This window comes from Acanthaster planci, linkage group LG18, assembly GCF_054643075.1.
Source record: "Acanthaster planci isolate LZ-2023a linkage group LG18, COTS_SCS, whole genome shotgun sequence".
In the NCBI taxonomy this organism is placed as follows: domain Eukaryota; kingdom Metazoa; phylum Echinodermata; class Asteroidea; order Valvatida; family Acanthasteridae; genus Acanthaster; species Acanthaster planci.
In genome coordinates this window covers 1,830,527-1,847,495 of record NC_141794.1, presented here as the reverse complement: position 1 = coordinate 1,847,495, position 16,969 = coordinate 1,830,527, and the positions used below count along the sequence as shown (strand labels likewise).

The window sequence follows — 16,969 nt, the reverse complement described above, 5'->3', positions numbered from 1 at the left end:
GTCGCTTACTGTCTGATAACGTCTACCGAAAGTTCGCGATTGAAAATGATTATTGAAACACACGTTCTCCACCACTCTTTGAAGATCCCTTTTTAGAACTCTTCGCCATGTTCTTTATATTTGCTGACACAGTTAGGTACCCCCGTACCCCACAGGTTGGACAGTTGACACACTATAGGAACATCAAAGTTTCCCCTTGGTACCTGTTGGAATCATTGGGTGTGGTCGAGAGTTTTTGGTGGAGCGTTCGTATGTTTTTACCCTTTCAACAATTTTTGAGTCGAAATGCAATGGCGGGGGGGGGTATGGCAAAAGGACATAGGCCTAAAGTCCAGCTTCCTGGCCCATTTTAAATGCCCGTAAAGATAAATCCAAACCTATTGAGAAAGTTTATAAAAAGATTTGAAAAAGGGAGCTGGTTCGAACTCTTCCCCTGCGCACGCTCTTATTGTAGACAGCTGTACAAGAAAATGTCCCTATCTTTACAAACATCTCTCTGTCGAAATTATTCCTTGGTCTTGGTTGCTTTGTGTAAGTGCCAGGCTCTCTATAGGCAAAGAAGATTGGATGGAAGAGAGAGCGCCCTCGTAACAGATTGATCTAATTTCGCAAAGAAACTGAGAAGGCTTTTAAACTATTGGTGGCAGCAGACACCCATACGTACTGGACGATAGCGTCAGAAACAAACTCCCGTATGGGGCGTCTTCCAGAAGTTAATCGGAGTTGTTTTGTGAAGGTGAAATGCAGCTGCGAGTGCTACTCCAGTGCCTGTATGGTTCCCATTTTCGATTTCCTGAAATGTTATTTTAGACTTCCTGCAACTCACAAGAGAAACCAAGGCTCATTTAATATAATAGAGGTAAATATTTTTGGATCGAAAAACAAATAACACTTGTAAAGGAGTGACAAACATGCACGCCTTTGGAACATCGATGGTGGTTTAGATACAGAAAACCACCAGCAAACCTCGACCAAATTTGAACTTGTCGAATTACGACTGTGCGACACTTCTTTGTTAGGCTTCTGCCAATCTTTTATTTTCAGCTTAAATTTTCTGGGAAAAATAATCGATCAAAGATGACTGTGTCAAATGATAATAGCCTAAAAACATAACTATAGCACTGCCCTTCATGTTATGTTAAAAGGCTTGATAGGGCATCCGTGTTAAAGACGGGAATCGTTCAAATGCATTCACAACTGAACGTCTTTGCTTTGACTTGTTTGATACATTATCATGTGACCAATGAGTGAATAATGATTTTCTCCTGAGTCTAACAGGTGGCTTCTGTGTCCATCTCACAGATGAAACATTCTTCGTTGCCCCAGCTGTCTTCATCGTTCCACTGACGGTTCTCACAGTCCACCTCCACCGAATCTTCATTGCCGCTGTTGTTCGGTTCGTTATTCTTCCAGTTGGAGTAATGGAGGGGGCTGTTGTCCGATATCCAAGTCCAGACGTCTTCGTTGGAAATGTCATTAAGTCTGTCGGGAAAGAGTCGGGAAAACTGTTGGGCTGACGGATCCTGATGTTGTCGTGTATTTGCAATGTGTTTCCAAACCGGTATTCATAAGGTAAAAGGTAGGCCTACGTCTTAAACGCTTTTGGGTCACGTTTATTAACATTCGGTGTAATGCCCAATATTCTAGGCTGGCAGAAAAAATCGACATTCAGCTAGCACGATTCTTACGTTGGTAATAAGTCAGTTGGGTGTTCCAAAAGCGCATGCCCAATGAAGCGCATCCGAGGTCTGCCTAAAGAGATCATAGTAAAGCTAATTTCTCCTTATGATTTCTGTGGGTCTGCCCAATCATAGCTGACCTCACTGACTCGCTTTGTTCCCGAATGACCTGGCCTGGAATGACCTAATTTTTTTGGTATAAAACCGAACCGGCTCGTTGGGAATTATGTTGTCAACTTACCCAATCCAGTACCATTTGTTGCATTCGTGACGCCTGTTGCTTATGAAGAAGTTGTTGACCCAATCACTTTCTACCTCATTATTGAGGGTGACCAGCCAGGAGTTTTCCGTTCGGCAGATGACGTTGGCTTCACCCCATTTCCTCTTCTGGGTCCACAACTTGTAGCAGTTGCCCCCCGGACGCCGATAGTAGCCCGCCGGGCATGAAGAGGCAAGCACCTCCGTAACCACCAATAACAGCAGGCCCACGAGGAACAATCGATTCATGGTTCACCGGTGTGTGAGGCTCTGATTTCAAGAGTGACGAGGCATCCAACATATCGGGCCTTTATAGCAAATTTAGTGCCCGGCGGTGCGAGTGACAAGGCACTTCTAAATCCTGGTACGATCTCAGAACGAGCGACCAAAAGTGATAAGAATGATTTTGAATTTTGTGTCCCTAATCTGTCTTTGCAGCCATTCCTAATCGCAAACACCTGCAGTGTACCACAGACCTGCAGATTACTTTCACAATGCAGACAAACAAAATTTAATAGCTGGAATAAGTTATTCAATTATCAGTTACTGGTTAATTAATAATATTTTATGTGATAAAACAAAACAGTCATTATTGGAGGGCCACGGTTGGAATGTAAGTCCCGATTAAAAGATGTGGAAATAGGTTCATCCGATTAATTTATTATCCAAGAAAATATTATTTGTTGGAGCGTCAGTCAGTTCGGTATACCAACGGCGCATGCCCAAAATGGTGCGCGTCCGAGGTCATTCGGAAATAACCTCAGCCAAACGCTTTCTGTCATGTCACTGTCGTCACACCTGCCCAGGATTTGCCCTATGACCTTTAGGACTCTATTTATATCCGTGGGTGATACCTGACCCAAGATTTTATCAAGAGTCGTCAGGGAATTTTGGTCGGGGAAGCAGACATTAGTCCAGGTTGCCTGGGTCTAGTTTGTTTACTTTTTTTTCGAGGAGAGGCACAATTCGGGGTTTCATTTTCGGCTGGTTTCATTTCCTAGTCCGTTCAATGGACACTAAGGGAGGGTGCTGGAAACAACGGGGGCGCCTCCTTGTTTTTGCCGTGTGGGTGAGCATACCATCGGCGCCAATATTCGAAGTTGAGATGGCATGCAGTGCAGTTAAAGGAACGTGAGGCTTCTGAAGTATTGGTGGCAGCAGACATACTTCTTTTCACGACTCATCCTTAGACCTTGGGTCGTGTTACAGTGGAAATGTTGTGGCAGTGTAGCTGTTGAAGAAGTAACTCAAATGTAAGTCTGTGGGAAGTGGCTAAAACCGTTCGCTAATGTATTGTTACAGGGCAAGTGTAAATTGCAGCCGCAGCCGTCAACTTATCGACGACCTTATACTAGTGGGTGTGGTCACAAGAACACCATCCTCTGTGGGCAAATGAAAAAAGTGTCTTGAAAGCGGGTATAGAAGTGGAAGATTCAAAAAACAAGATTTTCAATAATGAATTCTCACCTACTTTTGCATTTATACCAAAGATTTTTATTTCCTTTTTTAAAAATTTGAAATGCAGGTAATGTGTATTTTCTAATCCTTCAAGTCACACGAGAAATCAACTTTTCAATTCATGGAATGGCGTTTCCAGTAAATTAAAAAACAAAAACATCTTGGTTTGTGAGAGAATCCAGGAAGTATCAGACAATCATCAGGATGGCATGACAGATTTTATTTGCAAGTAGTTGGAAAGGGTACGTGACATGACTTCATTCAACACGCGCGCGTTGAAGGGCGTTAACACTCTGACACGTGACCAGCCTTGCACTGAAGATGGCTGACTGCCAGTAGTGATAACTCTTTACGCTTTGTGTCTACAGTTTTTTCGTGTCTTTTTTTTGCGTGTGTCTTTTTCAGGCGTGGAGTTTCAAATTATCTCCACCATGTACATGTCAATGTAAAATAAGGACCAGGAGAACACCTTTTGCTGAATTCTGGTCCAGATTTGCTAGAATCCTTCACCAGACTACTTAAGCCCCACTCCCAGTCAGTATCCGGCATTCTCCTGATGACGAGCAGAGCATACTGCTCGAAACGTCGAGTACCACTGGTTCTTTTCAGAACCGCAAATACTCACAAAAGAGATACGTCCATGGTGCTACCGCAAACCTACTTTCTATTGTACCTATTCACCATGCAAACCTTCAAGACTTACCCAGATTTGCTGTCACCGTGGCCGTGTATACATGGGCAAACGAGTCATATCGTTCACTTGTGATGTGTGTTCAAGGCATGACTCGTGGGTGTGGGCTCCTCTAAACGGGAATCAGTCTAGAACATTCAAAAACAAAAAACGTCATCGATCGATTTGCTTCTGAATTGAATTCACTTTAAAGTTAACACAAACAAGGGGATTTGTCTCTTGGTCCTAACACATGGCGTCTGGATCCAGCTCACAGATGAAGCACTCGGAGAACAGCCAGGCACCGGAGTCGTTCCACTTGTTCAGCTCACTGTCGACTTGCACGCCATCCTCGTCCCCGCTGTTGTTCGGCTCGCCGGTGTTCCATTTGGTGTAGTGAACTGGGCTGTTGTCCGCTAGCCAAATCCAAACGCCTTCGTTTGGGAGGTCAGTAAGTCTGTAGCGTAGACATGGGGGAATTTCAACGCATTAGAGGCGGCGTTCTTAATTAGAGGTAGAACGTTTCCCTACACCATACCTGGATAATTATTTTTCTTGATGCAGGCTGTCTAAATTCACCACAGATACTTGTCAATAGGCCTACCAAGCAGCTATAGGAAATGGCTTATCGAGCGGCTTCTGTGTTCGAACGTACTGTCAACAGCCATAACCAATACAGGCAATTTAAATGCGGCTTATAACACGTCTTGATACCAATTTCGAAAACTTGAGTACGCAATGTTGCATTTTCCACCCAGCGTACCAAAACAAAACAAAAATCTTAAGATGTTCAATTTCATGAAATTTTATAAAAGGCAACGTCGAGCCCTAAACGGTTGTGCATCACCGCATGTCGATTCAAATCATACGTTATCGGCTTACCCAATCCAGTAGTATTTACCACAGTCATGACGTCTGTTGTTTATAAAGAAGCTGTTAACCCAGTCGCTCTCCAGCTGATCATTAAGGGTCACCAGGTGAGCGTTCTCCGTTCCGCAGAGGATGTGGGCTTCTGCCCATCTCTTCTTTTCGGCCCAGATCTTGTAGCAATTTCCCCCAAACCGCTTGTAGTAACCCGCTGGGCAGTTAGCGCCCAACACCACGGTGACCGCAGTCAGGAACAAGACGACTCGAAGAATTCGGTTCATGGTTCTCTGGGATGGTTCCTCTCAGCTAACGAGTGACGAAGCCACCTGACCACTGGCTTTCATAACATCGTGTGTTGTTTTTATATGGGGTTTGTCATCATTTTGGCCTATTTTTATTATTGCTTTGCCGTTCATCGTCAAAAAATACACAAAGTGTACCACAGGACTTGGGAAGGTCGCCACACCATGGACAAACAAAGAGCTTCATATTTTCATTATCAGTTAGAAATTCATGCAAGTAAATCTTAAGAGCGAAGATTATCGGCTTAGTCTAAATACGATTCAAGATTAGTACTTTTATCGGATTCAAAGTTAAAGAGATTAATAGATTCACCATTGTATAATCTATATTTATCCAACAAGATTATACTTTTGGAACTATAATGATGGGCAGAAAGTTCAAAATTCAATACATAGCTCATTTTAGAACAGCAAGCACATTAAGTTTGCAAAAAAGGACGTTTCTTGTAGGCGATGGCGGAACGGTGGGACAGGGCCGTTGATTGCGCCCATTTTTTTCAATGGAAAGTTTTTGGACTATCTGACGCCTGTTCCTCCGAATAGCGTGTTAATGTCCGAAAACGGAGCCTGAAGAAATTTCTGAAGTTTTCAGCCCGCAAACAATATTTTGACCCTCCCCTCCGGTCCTAGGCCCACCTTTGCATGGAAACTGTTCTTCGACGTATGTTGACACCACTAGCTCCCACTAAAACGACTTTTGATTGTTGTCCAGAATTGATAACCGCCACTCAACATGTTTGAAGAAAAGAGATTTCGAATCGGATATCAGTGCACTGCACAGAGTATCGCATGAGGTTTTCTTGAATCCGTTGGCGTCTTTGACTAACCGTATAGGTTGCTTAAATCCGACTGCATATGTCTGCTAAGGATAGAGCCCCCCCCGTAGTAATTGAATGTGACTCCGCTGAGAAAGCTTCAGATGTGAGACTGACGGGGAGTATATCTTCATATCCAGAAGGCATTAACTTCCGACAAATCAAATTAATGAAAAGCGAGATCTGACGGGGTCAGTGGCAAAATACTAATTACTTACTCGTCAGAAACACGTGCGGCATATCATTCTAGGGGCCTCCACTTAGGACACCCGATAAAGGTTGTTTAATTTCACAATCCTACATCAAGGGTAACATCTACCGAACTGATGTCCACCTATTGAACCGTCAAGCAATTTTTTCTGCTAAACAACGCATAACAATTTTCCTACTAACAGTGAGCGTATTTCACGGTTGCCACGGGTTAGCGAGGAAGCTTGGCTTGTGCGCATGCGTACATCCCGTAACTAAGCATTCTGTGCTTAAAGGTTAGCGCAGAATTTTTCTGCTTGCGCTGTTCGCGCACAATGGAGATCGTAAGCGCAGAATTCTGCGGTAAGCAGCGCCATGAAACGGGGCCCAGATCTAGTTATCATCTTTGATAAATATATCAATTTTTGTCACAAATACAAAAACAAAACGCAAATCTTACTTCGATATAACATCACGTTGTTTTGTAACCGGTTTATTACACAACTATATTCTTGATGGCACAGAACACAAGTTCCTCCTCGAGAAATGTTATCTGCCAACCCTGAACACTATCCTGACAGGAATACCGTGCATGACTAAGAACACACATTTTAATGTCTTCAAAAGCTCGTCAGTGAGCCTGTGACAATACTTAAAATAAATGTGGGGCAGAGATGTTATCAAAGCATTAATATGGCCTACAGAATCTATCGCCTTGAAGTAACTTCTGTTGAATCGAATTCAACGGACTAATCATTCACACCCCTGGACATCTGCTTAAAAACTTGGCGGGTTTATTGATCATGTGATATCTGGTTGCCAGCCGGCTGCCGAGCAGCAAGATGTCAAAGTAAGACTTGAAATCAGAGGATTTAGCATTCTTTGCACAAAAAACAGTATATATACACTACAGTGTTACCAAAAAGTGGTCTTAAGTGTTTTTCTGAGACAAAGGGCAGTGGAGCAATAAACAAAGGGCTCACAATTATGTACAGTCGTACACATTGAGTTCTGTCCAACTCCTTCAGATACAGCACCCAGAATACCACATGCTATGTAGATATCGACACTCTGCTTTGTTATTCACCTGTTCTGAGAAAAGAGGTACATATGTGCTCCAATATTATGGATACCAATATACATTCGATTACTGATTTTTTGGAATAGCTTGAAATTGCACTGGTTTTGGGAACCCTCATGCTTGTAAAGATTTAACATGTGAACAAAAAATGGTATGGCGAGGTAACGGTTCTTCTGTTTATAGATCTTTCTGCTTCATGGAGTGAGCATTTCTTCGTCGCTGTCCTCGCTGTCTGAGGAGTCCACTTGGTCCTCGATGGATGAGCGCCGCCGCCGTAGCAACGAGATGATCAAGCCAATGAGGATGAACTATAAAGAACCAAAAAGAGAGAGAACGTTTCGATTAACAAATTGCTGAAACAGTCTGTCTGCTATCCTTTTAGGTGCTCAACTGCTGCAAATGAAGACTAATTCTAAAAGAATGTGTGAGAAAGAACTGGCATCATCTAGTTCTCCATAAAGTTCAATGTTTCTCAAAATAAATTTTAACGGGCCTCACACTTGGTAGACAAAAATTTTAGATTAAAATGAAAAACTCTCATACAATGTACACCAACATTTATGGGAAATTGTAAAAATACAAGTTGGTGAACTAACCCCAAGAAAGACCCAGTTGGCCCAGTAGTAACAGGCTCCAAAAAACCAGAGCTGGAAAACAAACTTGGTCATCAACCCCATGGTGACTGTCATGGTGCAATCTGCACAGGCAAAATTAAGAAAACAAAGGCGATGTAGTCACGTTCTACTAAAAGGAACAGGTAAATGAATGTGTGCGCTCAAACTTGGCAGCCAATTAGCCCCTGCCTGTGTAGGGTGTATCCAGTTATCTGGGTACCTGTTAAGTTACAACCTAAGCCCCCACTCTGAAAGGGGCACACGTCCAGGCTTTGATTCGGATATATCTCAAGGTCAGATGTTAGGCTGTTATTGTCTAGAATAGAATCAAGCGTATGTCAGAGCAGAGTTGAGCTTTTGAAGTTTGAACTCCCTTGGACTTAATTGGTTCAGGATTTACTGCTGTGATCATGAACAAGAGTCGCAAAAGGACTCATAACTCATAAAACGGTAGAATGAACTCAGGTTTACTTGCACAGTGCAGAAAACGAATGCCGGGTGAAAAACGATTTACACGGCTATTTTCTGATAATGAGAATCTACACGTTTACTTGTTTCCCAAATTAATTTTGCACGGGTCAAAAGCTATGAACCTGTCATCTGGAAGGACAGAGAGGCATACCTGAGCTTGACTCGGACGTCGTGCACTGTTCCGGTTCACTAGAATTGTCCTAGTCACAACAGGGTGTACAAATTGAAAAAAAAAAGACCCATGTAAACAGCTAACTCGGAAGAGGCGAGGCAGCCTGCGTAAGGGTTATTTAAAATGAGGATGGGGAAGATGATTAAGATGGTGGGCGTGGTGGCGGGCGTGGTGGTGGGCGTGGTGGCGGGCGTGGTGGTAGGGGGATGGGGGTGGCGGTTGTAGGGTGATATTGAGACTGTGTTGAAGAAGTAGCAGCAGAGAAGCCAGCAATAGTCATGGTGATGGTTCTAACATAGGTGACGGTGGTGATGAGTCCTAGGTGATGGCGGTGCTGGAGACGGTGTGGTGGGGTTAAGATGGTGAACTCTCAGGTAGGGGTGGTGGCAATCAAGGCAACAGTGTTCAAGAAATGGAAGCAGCTCTCATCAAAATTCTGCGGCTTTGCACGGCCTGCTCTGAAAGAGAGACATGCCGGCGTGCAACATACCGGGAGGAATTTCTGGTGTCCGTAGGTCATGTAGTCTGGTGCCAAGTTATAGAGCATGACGTTGACGGCCAAGAGGAGAAACATCAGATACATGCAGAGGAAGAGGAGAGCTTGTGGCTTGGTATGGTGAGGCCGAATCTTGTACATCTAGGTGGAAAGAGAGTGGAGGCCAGTCAAAAGGATATCAAGCCAACACCGTCAATTGCAATGGGAATGTATTTTTCAAGGTTGAACCTCTAACAGAAAAGAAAATGACTGATGTAGATTTTTTTTAAGAGGCTACTTGTTCCTCTTCACGAGTCCTAAAATGGCCTAAAGAGCAGCTCATTAGCATAGCCTTCATCTGAAAGTGTATGCCTTTTAGCCCTAGAAATCACCAACAATAACTTTTGAAATTGAATGAAACTGCATCATTCAAACCAGGTACAGGTTTGGGTGCTTTGATCATTACAAATGACAGTTAACTTTCTGAATTGAGAGAAAGGTGTTGAAGATGCGTACCTTGACGCAGAAAAACCAAATTCCGATCCTGCGGATACCGGCCATCGATGAGTAGATGAAGAAGAGGACTAGGCCGACAAACACGATGTAGTCCAAAGGAAATACCTACAAAGAAAGTTTACGAGTTACCGTAAAGCAGAATTTTGCCTAAGTGGAGAACTGAACCCGAGGCTTTGAGGTTCTGCTGGGTTATTGTATTATTTTCCGATGACAAAGGAGTCAGTTGACTCACTCAGCACAAGTCTGAATGCATCTCTAACAACAAAAATTTGGCAAGGCTCTGAGTTGAACCAGAGACCGCTGGACTGCAGGTCTAGTGTTCTACCAAGCATCAACTGGGTTTACAATCAACAGGTATGGCTTAGATCAGGGGCCATGTCCGTGAGGTAACTCTGTCACTTTCATTGGATTTGAAGCAAGGTTGGCACAAACCTGTTGCATGACCACCAAGAGCATGTCTACGGGATTAGGCAAAGTGCTCTTTGTCAGAATGTAGCCTGTCTTGTAGCCTAGCGAGTGCAAAAGACGATCCAAGCTGGAAAGAAGGGGCAGTGAATCAGGTTAGGTTTAATGAAGAAACTTGGACAAATTAGAGCATAATACTAGCATCTGAAACTATGAAAAATATCCGAGCTCAAAGAAGTCGGCAACTATCGCCCGAGCAAACGAAGAAAGGTGTGTGGCCCCCCTCTGATGACCGTGTAAGAAGCTGATAAACCGAGCTGATAGATACCTGCTGATAAGTAGAGAGCCGAACACCAGTATGGCCACCAGTATGAGAACAATCCCGATGATGACCTGCAGAGGGCGCCATACCCAAGCGCACCTGTAGCAGAGTTTCTGCTGGATGGCCACCAGGTGGCGCTCTTTCCGCTGGATCAGTTCCTCCTCGTCTTTCAGGTCGTTCAGATGACGGCGCTCGGTGGTCGAGAGGTTTCTGCCTCGGCGACGCTGCGACATGAAAATATTCAATGAGAAACAATATGCTGAGATGTCGTGTTTGGACCTACACGCTGAAGAGATAGCCTTGGACGGAGGAAAGTACGACGTAGCTAGTGACCTGATGTTTTGTTGCATGCAGTGTTGAGAGCTGTCCAGCGCTACAGATCAGATGCTCGTGGAAGCTGTTGGCTCGTGGCCTAGCACATTTGCCATAGACACACCTGTTATTTGATGGCCTTCACGCAAGAATTTGGAAAAAGCCTAAGAATTCTAATCAAGTAGGACTCAAAGCCTTCAGGTGGATATGTCTCGCTAGTCGTCCGCTCAACTTGACAAAAGTCACCTGGATGCAGAGGATACTTTAACGAAATCGTGGGTGCCAGCTGAGCGAGTATGCTTTGGAATTTCTTGCAGGATCGCTGGAAACGCTCAGCAATCAACGTCCCCAACAGCACCCCTTCTTACCTTCCGTCGGAGTGTCCGGACCCGGTCTCGGTTTGCAGAAGCGGTCTCTTGTACATCCTCCAACTCCTCTTCGGCACTCCGACGACCTTTGATGAGGTCAACGGGCAGGGCAGTGACGCCGTAGGCCTGAAGGAGAAACACAGCAGGCTTTCGTTGGTTACCCGACTCCCAAATGCGTTCTTGTGCAACCATACGCACATTAACCCCCAGATACAGAGATCTTTTCTTACTGATCCTGTGGGAGGCATTTGGTTTGGAGTTTTTAATTGAGTTTGAAGTTAGTCAAACATCAGTCACGTCACATATTCGATCACAAGTAACAGGGAATTAACAAAAAATGACTGAAAATGGCATTTTGTCCAAGTCAGTTTGAAGAGCTTCTGACGTTATGTACTGAAAGACTGACTGACATGCAAGAGATAAGAGACTGACATATGACAGACTTGATGGCAACTTTAATTTTGAACGCACAAGTTAGAAGACTAACCGTGTAGAAGATGAGTCCCAGCATTCCTATCAGAGTGACAAAGCCGATGAGAAAATACAGAGCAGTCTCTCCCTCTGAAACCAAACAAAAAGAAAACAACTCACCATAAAATGTACAGATTCGTGAGAAAAAAAATGTGAATATCTCTTTACACGGAGAGATGACAGTGACTACGTCAAAGGGAGCGACAGGAACTCACTACTTTTGCCAAACTCCGTCAGAAGGTACTCAAAATCCTCCCAGTTTGTGGCGTTTCGGTTGGGTATCTCTTGTAGTGGAACAAAGGCTCTGGAAATGAGCAAATAAACCGTTAACATCAACAAATGACATTTGTTGCTCAGTGTTCCTTCTGAAGGGAATAGTTTTGATCATCTGTTGCCATATTCACTAATTTTATCCGAATCTTTCATACTTCGGTTTTTCTTTTCTGTTTGAAAAGCACTTATGCATTTTCTGAGTGAAAACACCTCAACTGGTTAGTTAGGGGCCGAAAGCTCATGTACGTTGTTGAGAAAACGTGGTAACGGCTCACCCAATGACGAGCAGAACAGCAGCAGATATCACGAAGCAGGCAGTGTACTTGATAGCTCCACAAATTCTCTACGTAGACGAAAACACAGACATTTTACAAAAGCTCCTCATATCATCTGGCCAAATTTAAACTGTGCTTACCAGTCAGAGGACCTGACTTTTCAATCCAAGCCTACCTTTAGGAAAGATCCTGGGAGAATCGAAATGTAGCATTCTTTAACATTATGTATTTCAGGACAGTCAGCAGTTGGCAGCTACTTGTCTTAGATCTTTCTTCAAACTTGAAATGCTTTTGATCGTACTCTGTACCTCTTTGGTGGTTGTTTCTTCATCTTGCTCCTCGTAGTAGAAAATCATGAATGGAATGGCCAGAAAGACGAAAAACGCAATGCATCCGTACAACACTGTGGGGAGAAACATGCATTACAAAACTTGTTCATCTTAATGAATGGAGGGAAGGGAGAATGAATACGGACATCATTTTTAAGACGCTCACCGTAGTAAGAGTACAGCAAGGTGTCAGTGATGTACTCCCTTGTGGCATTGGATTCCGCCCACTCCTACAAGAAAAATGGCTAAACCAGCGTTAGTCAGAGAAAGATACAGAATTTCTCACAGGCTTTGAAACTACTTTTTTTTTCCTGAATGGATGTAAATCAAAACAATACGCATCTTAAGTTTTGGAGGAAAATTCACTGGATCGTGGAGGTGTCTGCTTAAAAATTGTACAAAATCAACTGGTGAGAATCTCAAGTAACAATCACTAGACTCAAATCCAGCCGTTGGTTCAGTTTTCATGTTGTTTGCTGCTACATGTACATGTATTCATTCACTGAAATCCTCAGCCAACATGCAAATCTTCACACAGACCTTGTAAGTCCCATCATCGTTCTTCAAGAATGAGACGGAGAAGATGTCTATGGGCACAAGGGCAACAGTCAAAATGGCCACTGTCAGTGCCAAAACAGCTGGTGGGAAAAATTAACGACGACAATCAATTACAAACTTGTAACACCTCCATTTTTAAAAAACAAAACTACCCCTGCTCATTATCAAAAGTGAATTGCTAAGGCATGTTGGCATGGAAAGCTTAAGAGGTCAAACAAGATGACACTTGTAGTGAAAAATCAATTCCTGTTTTCTTGCGAAGATGTAAATAAAAAATGTTAAAACAGAAGATTAAGTTCTAACATTATTTTAATCAGACTGTTTTCTACCCCCGCCTTTTTATTTTACCTGTGACAGTTGTACTTCGTTCCCTGTGTCTTTTACCCTGAAAATGGCAGATGTAGTACACGGCAAACAGCAGTGCCACCTGTAAGCCAGTAGAGGAACAAACGTTTGTGACCATATAGTCGCCAGGTCACTAATTTGGCCACCTATTGTCAAGTCTGATTGGTTTTCACAGTAAGGGACAAAATTAGGGACCTGGTGACTATACTGTGTAAAGTCACGCACGTTAAAGATAATTTGTTAACAACTTCGGAAATTGAATTATTAAAGACGAGGACTCTGAAATGAAATCCACTTTCAACATGGCACGTTCATCATGTTCACCAATGTGGGCCTACATAATTACCAAATGACATGCATTATATTATTCCCAGAACTGTGGGATTCATAGTATGCTGCACTCCTGCTGACGCTGAACATAACTTAACTTAAGCCTTATCCCAAATACTGCATGGGTGATTTTGCACAATGGTAGAAAGGCATTGTGGGAAAGAAAAAGGAGCAAACATCGCCCCTTTTTCCTTCCAACAATGCCTTTCTACCATTGTGCAAAATCACCCCTGCAGCATTTGCGATAAGTATGGTAAGGCTTATGACGAACCCCCCAGTTTTCTGGCATGCCCAGGTACTAGGTAGGCACGACGGGCATGACAGGTAGGCCCACATCATGATCACATGCTTTTCTTTTTTTCGCACATTCAGTGACAATATTCGCCAATCAGGTGGTAGTTTTTATCATATCTCATTGCCTACATTAAAGCAACGCAATTTATGTCAAACAACTACATGAAGTTAATTTCTCTGAGTACAACTTTCTCCACACAAGAACTTACCACAAAAGAGACTCCAAATGATCCCCAAGTGATCAGTGGTACTTCAACAGGGATCGCCATGTTTGTTTTCAATGTTATGCTATTTGGGCGATTCTACTTAACGAACGGGTGTAAATAATGTATCTCTAAAAATTCAAGAATAATACTTGAAAGAAACAAACGATATTTCAGTTGTTGGATATCAGGGTAAGCTCTAAAACTTTCTGCGTAGATTTCATCAAAAACAAAATTTGATTATTCTCTCAAAAGTTATGTACTCCTAAAATGGTGATGGTACATTCCAAAAAAAAAAATGGCCTGGGGTCACAGTTTGTCAACACTCCTACCGAAAGAGGGCGTTGTATGTAAATCGCCACTCGTAAATCTTAAGCTTTGGTGCGGGAAATTATTATGCGCAGAATTTGATTCGGCACTGTGATAGTTTCCGGACATATTTGCCCAAGGAAATCGACGTGCTTCTCAGAGGAATTTGCGGAGACGAACGGAGCCATGCCGGAGGTCACCGAGTCACTGAGAGGGGCTGCTGGGACTCATGGTAAGTGTGTGTGCCGAGGTTTTTGAGTTGCAAATGATGATGCGACTTACGAATGATACGACTTCGAGGAGACTTGCATCTTGATAAGTTATGATACTATAGCCTAGGCCTACATGTTGTACATGTACAAGTGACCTAGGGGGTGGTCAGTGAATGGGATGGGCCGGGCAGACGCGCTGCGCGGGCTTACACAGTACAGTAGCTAACCTCGCGGCGTCCGGCGGGCTTGCATATCTTGCTTGATATGTTAGTCTCTTCTCTTCTTTAGTCTTGTGTATGCACATGTATGTTCAGGGAACCTGTCCTTGGCAAGATGTACTAGGCATGGTAGGCTACCGGTACTTTGTCATTTTTGGGTCGGCCTGGCACGGTTGGTCAGTTATTGTATATTGGCGAATGCATTGTATTTGTAAACATCGCATACCCCCAGAATTGTGGGGTCCGACTCCCAGGGCGGACGTCGGACCCCACAGTTCTGGGGTTAGACATTGCATTGTCTCATTGTCACCTGATTGTATTGATGACACTGGCAACTCTTTGTCGGTTGGCATAGTTGGTAAGCCTGGATAAACACTGATGAATATTGCACTTTTTGCAGTAAGAGTTCCATATTCAGGCACGGACATCACTAATTTTCATTTGCAGTAGTTTAATAGCCATCAGAAAGTGGTAAAATGTCCTGAAAAGTTAAATTTATTAGTGCCTAGTGAGCCTGTGCCTACTTAGAAAAAAAAATTCAGACCAGTCTCATAGGGTTTGTGCACAGGGTGTTAAGTGATGTCCGTGTACAAAACTATTTCCAATATTGCATTGTTTGTTGTATTGACAAGGACATACTAGCACTTGCCTAACTTGGTCTTCAGATGATGAGAGAGTATGTATACAGGCTGTGCAAAAAGCAACCTTTGAACAACTTATCAAATGATTTGGGAATTTGTTTTCTGAGAGTTTTGCAAAGAAATCTTTATTTTACATTCAAATGAAATAGTTGCATACATATGTCCTTTTGCGGGGAAATTTTTTTTTGCAGTGATCATGCTTCCTGGTAAAAGGGCGTAAGTGCTTACATGTACCTCCTTCATCCAGGCAACCGAAGATCTCCTTTCACATTTCAAATTTGTGTTTAATGCTCACACAGAAGCCTGTTCCTTTGGTGGAAATAATTCAGTTATAAATTTGTTTTCAAAGAATGTCGCCCCATTGTTTGTGAAGATGAACAAGTGGTGCATGTACATGTATCTCACTATTGTACAGCACTATTGATTTAAAAAGAAGTTGTTCTGTTTTCTTTGAAAATTCTAGCCTGATATCGTAACAACATGTGAAAGCCAAGAGCCAGTAAGCCTCTTGCGAGTTCAATTTGAATGAAATCTCGTACATGTACACTGTGTTACCTGATTGCACATAAACATAATGATTTGAATTCCCCAGACTAAAGACATTGTTGCTATACATGTACTTCGTGATTCTGGGCAAGCTTTTGCATAGCAACCACCATCTCTGGAATGGATTGGTTCCTTGGTGCCGTCCTTCTCCATTGAGAACAGTGTATTGTTGGAAGGCATCTCTTATGTACCGTACACACTGTAACTACATGTGTAGTTGTAAGCAAAAGCTTGCCTTGAATTACGAGGTATAGCAACAGTGGTTTTAGTATGGAGAATTCAAGTTGTTAAATGTTCATGTGAATTTAAAGGACTCGGTGTACCAGATTTTATTGAAATTTAACTCTCAAATGGCTTATTACAAGTGGTCATCGCCAAAATTGTTGTTTTCATTATTGTAATTTTATTATAGAATTTCTGGTAATGGCACCAAGGATTCTTCAACGGAGAATCCTAGGCACTTCAAGGTACTGGTATATGTGTAGCGAGCCTTAAAGAAACCTGTAGAGAGGAGACAGTGAGAAGCAGTTACAGTTGTAGAGGTGGGAGGAAAACCCCAGAGGAATATTCTGGGTAAAACCCACAGAATCAGGTAGGGACTGAAAACCCAATCCACATGTAGACCGGGCCAGGATTCGAACCTGGGCTGCAGAGATGGAAGGTGAAGGAACCCCTAATAGTCTGGCACCACCCTATTGAACAGATTAGATAGAATAAGATACCCGTCCATGTACAACTGTAGATTGTGGGAACATGTTCAGAACTGTCACATTCAAGTACATGTACATGTACATGGGTGTACACATACATGTACATGTACATGTACTCTATATTGGTATGTGCATAAACATGTCCAAATGTGTGCACTAAGATTGACCATGTACATGTTCATGTGGTACCAGTACATGCAATATGCCATACAATATCATGCTTACAATGTACTGTGTGCTTTTAGCAATATTGATCGACCATTTGGTGTACATGTACACAT

At 42.9% G+C, this 16,969-nt stretch overlaps 4 protein-coding genes across 5 annotated transcripts in view; 1 reads left to right on the top strand and 3 right to left on the bottom strand.

Moving 5' to 3' along the window:
• Nucleotides 1-479: 479 nt before the first annotated feature.
• Nucleotides 480-2,233, bottom strand: LOC110978902 (perlucin-like protein). Its single transcript, XM_022234240.2, has 2 exons — nucleotides 1,921-2,233; nucleotides 480-1,482 (listed from the first exon to the last, which is right to left on the bottom strand). Exons 1-2 carry the CDS (start codon nucleotides 2,184-2,186, stop codon nucleotides 1,272-1,274), a joined length of 477 nt encoding a protein of 158 aa, XP_022089932.1. The 5' UTR covers nucleotides 2,187-2,233; the 3' UTR covers nucleotides 480-1,271.
• A 1,686-nt stretch (nucleotides 2,234-3,919) lies between these two features.
• LOC110978895 (perlucin-like protein) lies at nucleotides 3,920-5,278 on the bottom strand. The gene is made up of 2 exons (XM_022234229.2): nucleotides 4,948-5,278; nucleotides 3,920-4,522 (listed from the first exon to the last, which is right to left on the bottom strand). Exons 1-2 carry the CDS (start codon nucleotides 5,211-5,213, stop codon nucleotides 4,312-4,314), a joined length of 477 nt encoding a protein of 158 aa, XP_022089921.2. The 5' UTR covers nucleotides 5,214-5,278; the 3' UTR covers nucleotides 3,920-4,311.
• Nucleotides 5,279-6,705: 1,427 nt separating this feature from the next.
• Nucleotides 6,706-14,192, bottom strand: lmbrd1 (LMBR1 domain containing 1). Its single transcript, XM_022237547.2, has 16 exons — nucleotides 14,059-14,192; nucleotides 13,229-13,307; nucleotides 12,863-12,960; nucleotides 12,489-12,552; nucleotides 12,302-12,396; nucleotides 11,994-12,061; nucleotides 11,661-11,749; nucleotides 11,462-11,535; nucleotides 10,975-11,100; nucleotides 10,301-10,518; nucleotides 10,000-10,102; nucleotides 9,568-9,672; nucleotides 9,067-9,213; nucleotides 8,556-8,604; nucleotides 7,916-8,016; nucleotides 6,706-7,627 (listed from the first exon to the last, which is right to left on the bottom strand). The coding sequence occupies exons 1-16, from the start codon at nucleotides 14,116-14,118 to the stop codon at nucleotides 7,514-7,516; spliced, it is 1,590 nt and encodes a 529-aa protein (XP_022093239.2). The 5' UTR covers nucleotides 14,119-14,192; the 3' UTR covers nucleotides 6,706-7,513.
• Nucleotides 14,193-14,411: 219 nt separating this feature from the next.
• Nucleotides 14,412-16,969, top strand: part of LOC110978741 (dystrobrevin beta-like) — a 46,909-nt gene continuing 44,351 nt past the window's right edge. The window contains exon 1 of one of the 2 annotated variants that reach the window (XM_022233981.2): nucleotides 14,412-14,593. In XM_022233981.2, coding sequence (XP_022089673.2) covers nucleotides 14,548-14,593 — 46 coding nt within the window. In that variant the 5' untranslated portion in view covers nucleotides 14,412-14,547. Of the gene's footprint in view, nucleotides 14,594-14,682; nucleotides 14,921-16,969 lie in introns of those variants that run through there. The other variant, XM_087148386.1, reaches the window with a different exon arrangement.

What these genes read in the sequence shown, in the direction of transcription:
- LOC110978895 (XM_022234229.2), bottom strand. Translation starts at nt 5,213, where the DNA reads ATGAACCGAATTCTTCGAGTCGTCTTGTTCCTGACTGCGGTCACCGTG. An exon ending in GGTAAATACTACTGGATTGG is followed by an intron (nt 4,523 to 4,947) that starts GTAAGCCGATAA and finishes TCTACGCTACAG; the next exon opens with ACTTACTGACCTCCCAAACG.
- lmbrd1 (XM_022237547.2), bottom strand. Translation starts at nt 14,118, where the DNA reads ATGGCGATCCCTGTTGAAGTACCACTGATCACTTGGGGATCATTTGGA. An exon ending in CATTTGGAGTCTCTTTTGTG is followed by an intron (nt 13,308 to 14,058) that starts GTAAGTTCTTGT and finishes ACTGGCTTACAG; the next exon opens with GTGGCACTGCTGTTTGCCGT. An exon ending in GCTGTTCTGCTCGTCATTGG is followed by an intron (nt 11,750 to 11,993) that starts GTGAGCCGTTAC and finishes GCTCATTTCCAG; the next exon opens with AGCCTTTGTTCCACTACAAG.
- LOC110978902 (XM_022234240.2), bottom strand. Translation starts at nt 2,186, where the DNA reads ATGAATCGATTGTTCCTCGTGGGCCTGCTGTTATTGGTGGTTACGGAG. An exon ending in AACAAATGGTACTGGATTGG is followed by an intron (nt 1,483 to 1,920) that starts GTAAGTTGACAA and finishes CTTTCCCGACAG; the next exon opens with ACTTAATGACATTTCCAACG.